Source organism: Antennarius striatus, chromosome 11 (genome assembly GCF_040054535.1).
Source record: "Antennarius striatus isolate MH-2024 chromosome 11, ASM4005453v1, whole genome shotgun sequence".
Lineage (NCBI taxonomy): Eukaryota > Metazoa > Chordata > Actinopteri > Lophiiformes > Antennariidae > Antennarius > Antennarius striatus.
Genome location: NC_090786.1, coordinates 2,191,685 through 2,203,362, shown reverse-complemented (window position 1 = coordinate 2,203,362; position 11,678 = coordinate 2,191,685). Strand labels below are relative to the sequence as shown.

General features: G+C 51.6%; 1 protein-coding gene across 1 annotated transcript; it reads left to right on the top strand.

The window, feature by feature from the left end:
- The first annotated feature begins 461 nt into the window (after nucleotides 1–461).
- mmrn2a (multimerin 2a) lies at nucleotides 462–11,569 on the top strand. Its single transcript, XM_068328002.1, has 11 exons — nucleotides 462–694; nucleotides 3,222–3,344; nucleotides 3,620–3,726; nucleotides 3,830–3,898; nucleotides 5,009–5,359; nucleotides 7,448–7,839; nucleotides 7,917–8,084; nucleotides 8,161–8,610; nucleotides 8,735–9,065; nucleotides 9,691–10,194; nucleotides 10,280–11,569. Exons 1-11 carry the CDS (start codon nucleotides 462–464, stop codon nucleotides 10,708–10,710), a joined length of 3,159 nt encoding a protein of 1,052 aa, XP_068184103.1. The 3' UTR covers nucleotides 10,711–11,569.
- Nucleotides 11,570–11,678: the final 109 nt, after the last annotated feature.

The window sequence follows — 11,678 nt, the reverse complement described above, 5'->3', positions numbered from 1 at the left end:
GGGGGGGTGAGAGGGGCGGGGTCATCAATATCTCCACCCTCCTCTAGCCCCTCTTCCTCTTGTGTGAACAGGTCAGTGTGGCCCCCCAGGACCCACCTACCTGTCCCTAGACACACCCCTTTGTAGGGGGGGTGGAGCTGGCCTCTGATTGGTCAGATCCTCCCACCTGTTGGAAAACAAACCCAGACTGAAGACCCCCACGGAGCTGGGGGGTCTCCTCTTCTTCAGGACTGGATTCAACCAAACGCTGCTGGGGGGGTCAGACCAGCTGAACAGACATGTGTGATTGTTCAGCCTTCCTGGGGGTGGGGGGGGTTGAGGTGAGGGGGGGGCATTTCTGGAAGGCGTTTCCTGTCTCTGCCTGGTGAGGAAACAGGAGGCGTGGCCTCCCCCCCCCCCAGCTGTTTAAAGGCAGCTGGCGGTGGAGCCAGCTCCACTCTCTGCTGCTGACCGGAGCCGTCATGGTGGGGGGGCTGCTTCTGGTTCTGGGGCTGCTGGTTGGCGTTCGCTCTGAGGTCCGAGCCCGGGACCCCGAGGTGGAGACGGAGGAGGGGGGGCCGCGAGGACGAGGGGGGGCCGGGGGAAGAGCCGGAGGAGGGGGGGGGGCGTTCCCCAGCCACCTACAGAGGTTTCCCCCCGACGCCACGGAATCCCCCCCGCCGGGAGAGAGAGGAGCCGGACCGGCCCGGACCGGGTGAGTTCTGATCGATCAGAAATCAATAGTGAACCGATCAGTCGATCAAACCGATCATTCTATCAATATTTAAGCTTTTATGTCGAAGTAACGCGAATATCTGTCACTTCCTGGTGTTTTCTGATCGATCAGTCGATCGGAAACCAGTATTGATTAGTGTTGATTAGTCTGCATCGCGTTTTCACCTGGAAATGTTTTTGTTTATTTGTTTACCTTCAGTCAACATGTAATCGATTACTTTAGCGGCTTTGATGTTTTCTGACGGATCAGGCGGGAGTCAAAGGTCAAGTAAAGGCACGACCCCCCCCAGGTTGGTCCAGTGAGGGGGGAGGCGGGGTGTTTGTGTTCTGATCCTAGTTAGCGCGCTAACGCGGTGAGTCGAGGTGTTAGCGGCTAACTGCTAGCTAGCTCTCCATCCATTGGTCACATGACGTCGGTGATGTCAGAGCAGACTGCTGCCATGTGTGGCGGCGGTTATCCGACCCGCCAGGACGACCAAACGATCCCAGAGGGATCTTAGCAAAACACGCCTCCATTGGCCGGGAGCCAATCAGGGCTTCCGGCCAATCAGGGCTTCTGGCCAATGGGGGCTTCCGGCCAATGAGGGGGGGCTTCAATGACGCCGTTCTGCTGTCGCTGCAGCTTGTTTCAGTGTTATCTCAGAAGGGTGGCAGCTGATTGGTCAGGGTGGACAGGGGCGGGGTAGACATGCTTCACAGGTCAAAGGTCAGCAGGCAGTTCAGCGCTGATGAATTGTTGGAGGAAAACGTTTGTTGTTGGTTTTTGTGGGCCGTAAATCTCCTCTGGACCCCAAACATGCAGGTGAACGAAACAAACGCTCCTCTGCAGCTCAGCTCCACATCAAAGAGATCTGACGATTACGAGACCATGAAGGCATCGTCTGCCCGTCCAGCCGTTATCAGGAGACGGGAACCACAGCTGGCCCCCCAGATGAGGGAGTCTTCAGAAGCACGACAGGCCCTGAACTAACCGCAGACGCTATAAGGTCCTATCGTTATTACAGGCCCTGAACTAACCGCAGACGCTATAAGGTCCTATCGTTATTACAGGCCCTGAACTAACCGCAGACGCTCTACTGTCCTACAGTGACTGGAGACCCTGAACTAACCGCAGACGCTATAAAGTCCTATTGTTATTACAGACCCTGAACTAACTTCAGACGCTCTAAGGTCCTGCTGTTATTACAGACCCTGAACTAAACACAGACACTATAAAATCCTATTGTTATTACAGACCCTGAAGTAACCTCAGACGCTCTAAGGTCCTGCTGTTATTACAGACCCTGAACTAAACACAGACACTATAAAATCCTATTGTTATTACAGACCCTGAACTAACCTCAGACGCTCTAAGGTCCTACTGTTATTACAGACCCTAAACGCAGACACTATGAAGTCCTATTGTTATTACGGGCACTGAAGTAACCATAGACACTATAAAGTCCTACTGTTATTACAGGCCCTGAAGTAACCACAGACACTATAAAGTCCTACTGTTATTACAGACCCTGAACTAACAACTACCGTCCTACTGTTCAAATGTTATTACAGGCAGTAAACTCATCACACTCTACTTTCCTACTGTTAGTAGAGGCCCTGAACTAACCAGGACCGTTTGACTATTTCCTACTGTTATTGTGGGCAGTGAACTCACCACAGACTGCAGGACTCCAGAGGATGAACCCTTCAGATCCAAACAGTCCCTCATCTCTAGGGACTGACATCATCATGACATCCTGATGACATCATCATCGGACTCTGGTGTCAAACTGGGACCAGAACATTTTCAGATGTTTTCTTCATTGAACCAAAACAAAGTTCTGGGATTAAACTAAAAAGGCGTGAGCTGCTGCCCCGAGTTCAGACTGACAGGATTAACCTGAGGAGGAGGATCAGAGTTCTCTGATGTTGTTCCAGCGCCTTTAAATACCCAGAACCCACCTGTGCATGAAGGTTCTGGTCAGCGGACCGCTAATAATCCTGCTAGTAATTCTCCTTACTAGTCCACCTGAAGGGTTTTGGGTTCAGGCACGGAAAACTCCCCACATCTGATGGTGGATCTGTTTGCCCCCCCCCCCCACCCCGATGGAAGAACATGAGCCTCTCAGGAAGAGAAGAAGGACTGATGTTTATCTGGGTGTGAAGAGACAGGAAGGAAGGAGGAGGAATCGCAAGCGGCGAGGAGGCGGGACTCAGCTAGCAAGAGTTTATGTTTGTTAGTTAGCATTTAGCTGTTTGTTTTGTTGTCACGTCGGTCTCCACGGTTACTGTCTGCTTTGTTTTCATTATGGTTTAATTGAAATAAATCGTTAAAAAAAAAAAAAAAAGATCGTCCACTTCCTGTCAGGTTCTGATGATGCTCAGCAGTGCGTTGTCATGGTAACAGCAGACTGAACATGTGTTCGGACACGTTTTATGACGGGTCAGAACACGGTTGACCTCTGACCCCAACGGGAAGTAAAAACGTGTGTGTGTGTGTGTGTGTGTGTGTGTGTGTGTGTGTGCAGGAACTGGTGTGCGTTTGTGCAGAAGCGTGTGGTCACCACGGCGGTGGCGTGTGGAACGGAGAAATACACCATCAAGTCCCAGAGTCCCTGTCCGAGCGGGACGCCTGACTGCCAGCTGGTCATGTGAGTATCCCGGCGCCACACACATCCCATCATAAGCAGACACCAGCGGCGCCATGGCAACATGAAAGCCTGATAAACTCTCACAAGTCCGTTTTTATCCGGCCCGCCTCCAGACAGGAACAACTTCCTGTCGGGAAACTTCCTGCTCGTCAAATTTTTAAAATATCACATCTAAAAATAACAGAACCAGATCAGAGAAACTAAATTAAATGTGTGTGTGTGTGTGTGTGTGTGTGTGTGTGTGTGTGTGTGTGTGTGTGTGTGTGTGTGCGCAGGTATAAGCTGTCCATGCGGCCCATCTACAGGCAGAAGCAGCAGATCTTCAGCGCTCTGCTGTGGCGCTGCTGTCAGGGACACGGGGGAGAAAACTGCGAGGACACAGGTGGGCGGGAACACGGTCGCCATGGCAACAGGCCAGCCTCCATATGACAGGATGACGTGGATAATTAAAGTGTTTGTTTGTGTGTGTGTGTTTTTCCTCACAGTCTCTGAGGATCCTGGAAGCTCTGCTCTGATTGGAGGATCCGAGATGAGGACACACCTCCAAGCTCCAGGTGCGGTGACCCCCCCCCCCCCCCCACACACACACACAGTTCAGGTTTAATCCCCATTTCATTTTGTTTACCTTTAAGTTCGTCACAATAAAAGCACCTGGCGGGGCTTTTACTGTGAAGCAGCCCCACCGCCCCCCCACGAAAGCCCCCATCCCCACACCCCCATGTCAGGACACTCTGACTCATTCCTTTTTAACAAAGTGAGGAAGCTGTGGAGTCAGAGCAGAACTCCGCTTTGATAACCCGGGTCAGGGGGAGGTTCCACCCCCCCTCCCCCGACTCCCACCAGGGTCATGGGTGAATGTGAGTCACTTCCGGAGACCCACGGCCAAGACCCGCCCCTCACCAACACACACACACAGTCATAAACATGTAAAAAAAACATTAAAAAAAACAACTTGCTATTATTTTTTTTACTTTTTTTTTTAAACTTTATTTAATATTAATATTTAATATTTAATATAAGTTTTTTTAAACAGTTTTATACTTTCTAATTTTAAAAAAATATTTTTTACTTTTTTATTTGTTTAATCTTTATTAATTTCATGACTTCACTGAGTTTGCCACCGTTTCTGCTGAGCGCACGGCGCTAGCTGTAGCTACGCTAAACCTAGATGCTAACTTTAGCTGCCGTGTTGCTATTGGAACCTTTAAGGAACCAAACAAACAAACACCTGAAACGTCCAGCTGTAAACACACACACACACACACACACACACACACACACACACACGACCTCCCGGTCGGTACCAGGACCGGTTCTGAGAACCCCATCGGTCCACGTTTGTGGAAAGAACCGCACCTTTGACCTGCAGAGGCAGAGCAACAGGAAGTGACTCATACCCCTCCACATGGTCTGGTCTGCTCCCACCAGGGCTCAGGCCACACCCACTTCCTGTCGCAGCGTAATGAAAGCATCAACAAGAAGTGGGCGGGACACAATAACAGGAACAACTAAAATACTAGCGGTAGGAATGAGTCACAGGGGCCGGACCGGTCCTGGATCAGGGCCACAGGTGGCCCTAGAGGGCCGTCGGGGCGGCCCCAGACCTCGGTTCTGCTGTAGAGGTTCTTTAGGTCAGGTGAGACTGAGGGGGTCTTCCGTTTCAGGGGTCCAGCAGCGTCTCCAGCACCACCAGGTGAACCCCAACGGCGAGCAGAACGACCACCACACCGGTTACCCGGACGACCAGCACAACACCACACGTGGTCCTCCTCACACCCCGAAGCAGGAAACACACACACATCAGGACCACCGGGACCACCAGACCTATCAGGACCACCAGGACCACCAGACCCATCAGGACCACCAGGACCACCAGACCCATCAGGACCACCAGACCCATCAGGACCACCAGACCCATCAGGACCACCAGGACCACCAGACCCATCAGGACCACCGGCACCATCAGGACCATCTGGACCACCGGGACCACAGACAGCCAGAACCAGACCCCCCAGGTGAGTTTCAGCTCGATGTGACAGAGACCGTCAGTGCTGACTCCTCCCCCTTCAGGTGTTTGAACTAGTCTCTTCTTCTTGGATGTTTTTTGAACTGCTGCGCTGTTTTACTGTGGAAGCATCCCTTGACCATCTGTCTTTGTGGGGGGGCGGGGGGGCAGCTTTAGGTTTCTGTTAGCTGATCTTTGAAGTAAAGATGGTTGACGTGAAGGACAGTCCTGACTGCTGATTCACATCCTAGAGGACACAGACACACACTTCCTCCACAGGACATCCTGTCTTCCTGCCGTCCTTTGGACGAGTCTCCTCTGACCTCTGAAGGCTTGAGGTCATCATTACATACTTGCTTGTGCTGCAGTATACACTAGAAGTATGAGCGTATTTACAACTTAAAGTACGTATTATATTATTATTACTTATTGATAGCACATAATCCTAGTACACACTTCTGAATATGTACTAGTACATACTAGCGTGTACTTATGCTATCACGTACTTCCTCGTATGTATCTGCTACAGCACACTTATTTGTAGTCTGTACTCTGTAGTAGAGATCTAGTCCTAGTATATACTTCAGAATTCCTAATTATTAACTGCCTTTTAGTATGTTCTGATTCCTACATGTACATTCTTAATATGTACTTTCTAGTATGTACTTACTAGAAAGTGCTGATTCCAAATGCAAACTTATTTGTCTTAACTTACATACACACTTTTTCCAGGTATGTACTTCCCTGTAAAGGCCCTTACTTAGTCCTTACTTTTTACTGTCTTGTCTTAGTATACACTTGTTCTCATTATTCTTCAGCATAAGCCTCTATGTTTACACAATTGTTCGGAAAGACTTTACTAGTATGTACTTGTTTCATGTATGAACATTCTTTGATATATGTCCAAGGATGTACTTACTCAACAACAACATATTCAAAATGTATTTATTTCAAGTGCACACTGCCTAGTACGTACTTATTGAAGCATTTGTACATTCTAGTATTTACTTCCTAGTACATACTTACTTCAAGAGCTTCAATAACTTATTCCAAGAACATACTTCCAATTAGTTTAAAGTACAGAGTACTGAAGATTATACAGGAAGTAGTACTGATGAGTACACACACGTTCTCCTGAGGCTCCGCCTCCTTGAAGTGTTGTCCTGCTGTTTGGAGGCGGAGCCTCATAAATGGCGTTCTGTCTGAACAGGAAGTCGTCTCAGTTGGTTTCAGTAAATCATTGGACAGAATCGGTGCCAGCTGATTCGTCGGCGCCACACCTGGAGGCGGATGTGACCTGACCCCTCCCACTGAGCATCACCTTTGACCTCTGGTTGACCCCCCCCATGTTGGTTTAGTCCCAATGAAAACAGAGAGTGTTGAATCACTGGTTTGAATCTCGAGGCTCCTCAGGATGATAGAGTCCATAAATATCACCAGACTCAGATGGACCCAGGGGGGGGGCCCTAAGGGAGGGGTCCCACACTGAATGAGGTCCAGCTGGAGCTTAAGGCCCCTCCCTCCAACGCCCCCACATCGGGTCAGAACCGTCACACAAACCCGGGTTGTTTTTCGCTTTTTCTTTCCTGCTGGATTGTTTTGCTCGCCGAGGGCCGAGCTGATGTTTATGTTCCTAAACCGGTTCCAGTTGGGGCCCCACAGCCGGCCCCCAGGGGCCCATCAATCACCGGGATACGGCGCTTTAGGGCCCAAGCTTGGAGGTGAAACCACCCAACAGACCAGTCTGACGGATCCCGCTTTACATTCATCACTCATCGTCACGGCAACGTAAGGACCTTCAGAAACAAACAGGAAGTGGTCGAAACAATCCGATGTGGCCACGCCTACTTGTTTACCACGAGCGGTTGGCACGGCGCCGCCTTGTGGGCACAGGAAGTGACCTCGAACTCGGTCGTTCTCACCGGACGAGTCTCAGATTCTAATTCCGATTTTATCCCCGTCTCCAGGGAGACGGAGGGAAAACAGTTTTCTTTGATCCCCATGGCGACAGTTGCGTCACAGCCTCTCCGGGACGGATCGGTTTCGGTCCCTTTCCAAAAATATTTTGACGTGATTAAATTTCTTTGATTGGTCGCAGATGAACTGGAAGCGCCCGCCCCCCTCCCCGCCCCCCACATGATGGCGCTGTTGATGTCGCAGCTCCAGCCCGTCCTGGAGGGCTTCAACCGCTCGCTGGACCACTTGACCCGGCGGGTGGACGACTTGGCACGCGACGTGGCCCGGATGGGGGCGGAGCATCAGGCGGGGCCCCCCGACCCCCCCGAGATGGACGAGGATGCGGCGGAGCGCCTGGACGCCAAACTGAACGACGTGTTCGGGGAAATCCGGGAGGTCCGTAGGCGGATGGACGCCCAGAGGGCCGACGTGGAGGCCAGGCTGCACTCCCAGCATGCAATGCTGCACTACAACCTCACCAGCTTCAAGACGGACGTCGATATGAAGCTGAAGCGGCACCAGAAGCTGCTGCAGGTCGGTGAACGCATTGTCCCGCCAAAAAAAAATTGTTTTAGCGTGTGACGCTGGAACCGGTCCGTTTCTGATCCCAGGTCAGCCTACAGGCCATGAACGCCACGCTGGACGACATGAAGCTGAATCTGAATCCGCCCCTCGAGGATCAGGCCCCGCCCACCAAGCAGTTGCAGGTTGCGGACACGTCGGCGCTCTGGGAGGCGGTGGAACGTCTGGACAACATGGTGGTGAACAACACGGTGAAGGTGGGTCAGATCTGAACTAAAACCAGATTAAACTGGTTACAACCGTGTCATGTGACCCCCTTCATGGTGCGTCCAGGTGGGGGCGCTGACGGACGACGCGGAGGTGACCTCGTGGGACGTCCAGCAGCTGAAGCAGAACTTCAAGCAGCTGGAGAAGCAGCTCAACCAGACGGCGCGGAACGGCCAGATCCTGTTCATGGAGACGGGGCTGGAGGTGGAGGCGTCCAAGGAGGCGGTGCTAAAGCGGGTGGGGCAGCTGGCGGGGAACCTGAGCCAGCAGGGCGAGCGGCTGCAAGAGATGGACGTGGACGTGGACTACCTCTACACCGTCCTCTACAAGCACAACGCCTCCGCCGACTGCGACTGCAAGGCACTGAAGGCCGCCGTGGCCCGTCTGGAAGGGGGCGTCGCCAACGTGACGGAGCTGGCCAATGAGAACCGGTTGTCTGTGGAGGAGGTGGGGCAGTGGGGCGAGGCCGGCGATTGGGAGCCGGCGGTGGAAGCGCTCCAACAGGGTCTCCAGCAGGTAGGACGAATAAAATCCCCGCCAAAATAAAAGCCTGACACCCCTCTGAGATCGACGGGCGAGACTTGGGGGGGGGGGGGGGTTGGCTTTGGGTTCTGGTCCCATTTCGTACGTGGTCCTGCAGGTGAAGGAGTCTCTGGCCTTGGATCAGACCAGAACCGGGATGCTGGACCAGAACCTGACCCAGCTGGGGGTGTCGGTGAGGGCGGGCCTGGCCGACGTTTCGGGCCTGAAGGAGGCAAACAGGAAGCTGGAGGAGGACATGGTGCACCTGTCCGGCTCCTTCAACTCGCTGCTGAAGGACGCCATCCGCCACAGCGACGTGCTGGAGCTCCTGCTGGGGGAGGAGGTGCTGGAGTTCCTGGAGTGGCCGGTCCAGGACCAGGAGGCCCATTCCATCCCGGTCCTGAAGGAGCAGCTGAGGAGCATCGCGGCCCAGATGGGCAGCAGGCCAGGTAGGACCCGCCTGGGGGGGGCCAATGCTCACAAACCATTGGTTCTCATGGGGGGGTTGGTTTGTTTCACTCACAAATCAGCTGTTTCAGCTACAGCCTCTATTTAACTCATTCACTGCCGGTAGAGTTCCTCATCCTACCAGCGTTTTGGAGCAATTTGACTGATTTTCACGCCCCAGAGAATCTTGAGTTCTATGACTCGAAACACAATGAAAACATTTTAAAAAGAAGTTTAGACTCTTCTTTCACCACGAAAAAGTTTGTTTTTAGCCTTTTGGTTTCTTGAGTTATCAGCAGTAGAACATCGGTTGGTTTCAGCAAAAAACACCCGTTCTTGGCCAAAAAATGGAGAAAACCAACTTTTTGTCGAGACTTTGACGCTAATAGTTTTAGCTTTAATGATGCCTCAAACATCCCAAAAGTTGTTTACTTCTGTAAAACAACAAAAGCAACACTGAAAAAAAGGAAAATAGGTTTTTTTTACGAATAAACAGCTATATTCAACAACGTGTTTTTTGTTTTGTAGCTAATCTAGTAACACTCTGGATAAGAGCCGGATCTCCGTCAGTTCTTCACGATCATCACTCTTTCTCATCTCTCATTCAGTTTTTGCTCCTTCTTTCAGGTGGTGGTGAGGAGGTTCCACCTGCAGACCAACCTGCTAGCTCCTCCCACGTCTTCCTCGATGCCCCACCCCCTGGCGGCACCAGGAAGAGGAGCAGCAAAGACGTTCCAGCCCGGGAGCGTCAGCTCCTCCACCCGCCGGTGAGGCACGTGGCGCCCGGAGGAGACGGCAGTGATCTGTGGAACCTGGAGAAAAGGGTGGAGGAGTTGGTGTTGAAGGTTCTCCGGCTGGAGGAGAAACACTCCAATGCTTCTGAGAAGGAGGCGCCACTCGAAGGTCTGGAGGCCAAACTGCAGGCGGAGGTGACGTGGTTGAAGAGAGGGCTTGAGGAACATCTGAGGGTGTTCAAGAACGTCTTCAGCAACGCCGACGTTCTGGCGGGATCGGAGGCAACGCTGGAGCTGGACAAGCTGTGGCAGATGATGAAGAACAAGGACGGCAGGAAGGAGAAGAAGAGAGGAGGAGGAGGAAGAGGGAACCACAGAAACAGGAGGGCGTCATCAGGTAAGTGATGAGCTCTCAGGTCTGAAGAACCTTAAACCAGGACCTCCAGGTACCCTCAGGTGTTTGACCCTCCCGTTATCCACAGGTGGTCCTCCTGTCCTAACCAGCCAATCAGAAGTCCTCCCGCTGCTCGTGGCTCAATCTCCTCTGACGATCACCAACGGCGTGATCCAGTTTGAACCGTCCAATGACGGGGGTCGGTTCTACTCCGACTCCGGCGCCTTCAGAGCTCCGTCAGACGGGATCTACCTGTTCGTGGTCACCTTGGACCTGACCCCAGGTCCCACTCGGATGCTCCTCAGGAGAGGCTCTGGGGGGGCTTTGATGTCTTTAATGGAGCAGGAAGTCACGGAGGCGGGGCCTGTTTCCGGGATGAGTCCCCTACGGATGTGGGAGGGGGAGGAGGTGTGGCTAGAACTCAAGGGGGAGGCAAGGGCGGAGTCAGAAGACAATCTGTTGGTGGTAATGCTGCTCCACAGACCACCTGAGGGCTCTCTGGACCAATCGGTTGACTGATGGGAAGCTCCCGGGAGGGGGCGGAGTCTCAGACAGCACTGAGTTTGTTTTGAATCACATTTGAAATAACGTTTGCTTTATTCCAGAGCACCTTCAGAATCATAGCGACCGGCTGAGGTGGTCAGAAGGAACGCCAAAGAACCGGTGGAGTCCAGCTTAAGTCTGAGATTAAAAAAATAAAACCAGAACTCCAACTAGAAGAAACCTGAAGGAAACGAAACGAAACTGAAAACGAAGCTGTAAGGAGGAGCTAACCCGGAAAACGTTCATTCAGTTATCTCAGTATGACGGAAAGTCAAGTTTCCTTTTCCGTGAAACGTTTCTGGAGCTTCTGAGCTGCTAAAACACCAGAAGAAGACAAGTTTTTTAAAAGCTTCCAGACTGATTCTAAACATTTCATGTCTCTGATTGGTCGGAAACATCCAGAAACCAACATTATTATTATTTAAACCCTCGCTATAGCCGCTAGTTAAGCTACCTGCTAGCTTCCCTGCTAAAGGGGCTCCAAGACGTTTGTGGATTAAGAAACTTTCTGACTCGTACATCAATGTAACGAGTAAATAAAGGCTAAATTTTCAGTTTTGAGTTCCTGTAAGAGAAAAGTTGACGTCAGAACATTGTCGGCTTAGCATAGACGAGAAAAAGGCGGGAACAGGAAACCAGCCTCTGCCCAAAGGTTAGAGTTATTGTGGGTGGAACAAAAATGTTGCTAGCAGTGACTTCTGAAAGGTTAGCTAATTTCCTCTTCTTCCACTATTTATGCTAAGATATGCTAACCAGCTCCATCCTGGCTCCCGCTTGGAAACAGTGACATCATGTAAAGCGTGTTTATAACTTAATAAAATTGTTTTTATGGTTAGCCGTTGCTGTGTAACACTCTCTATCCTTATTAGCCATGGCATAAGTAAAAAGTACCGCTAACCAATGCTAACCCGACACATGTGGTGAAGCTAACTGGTCCTAGCTGA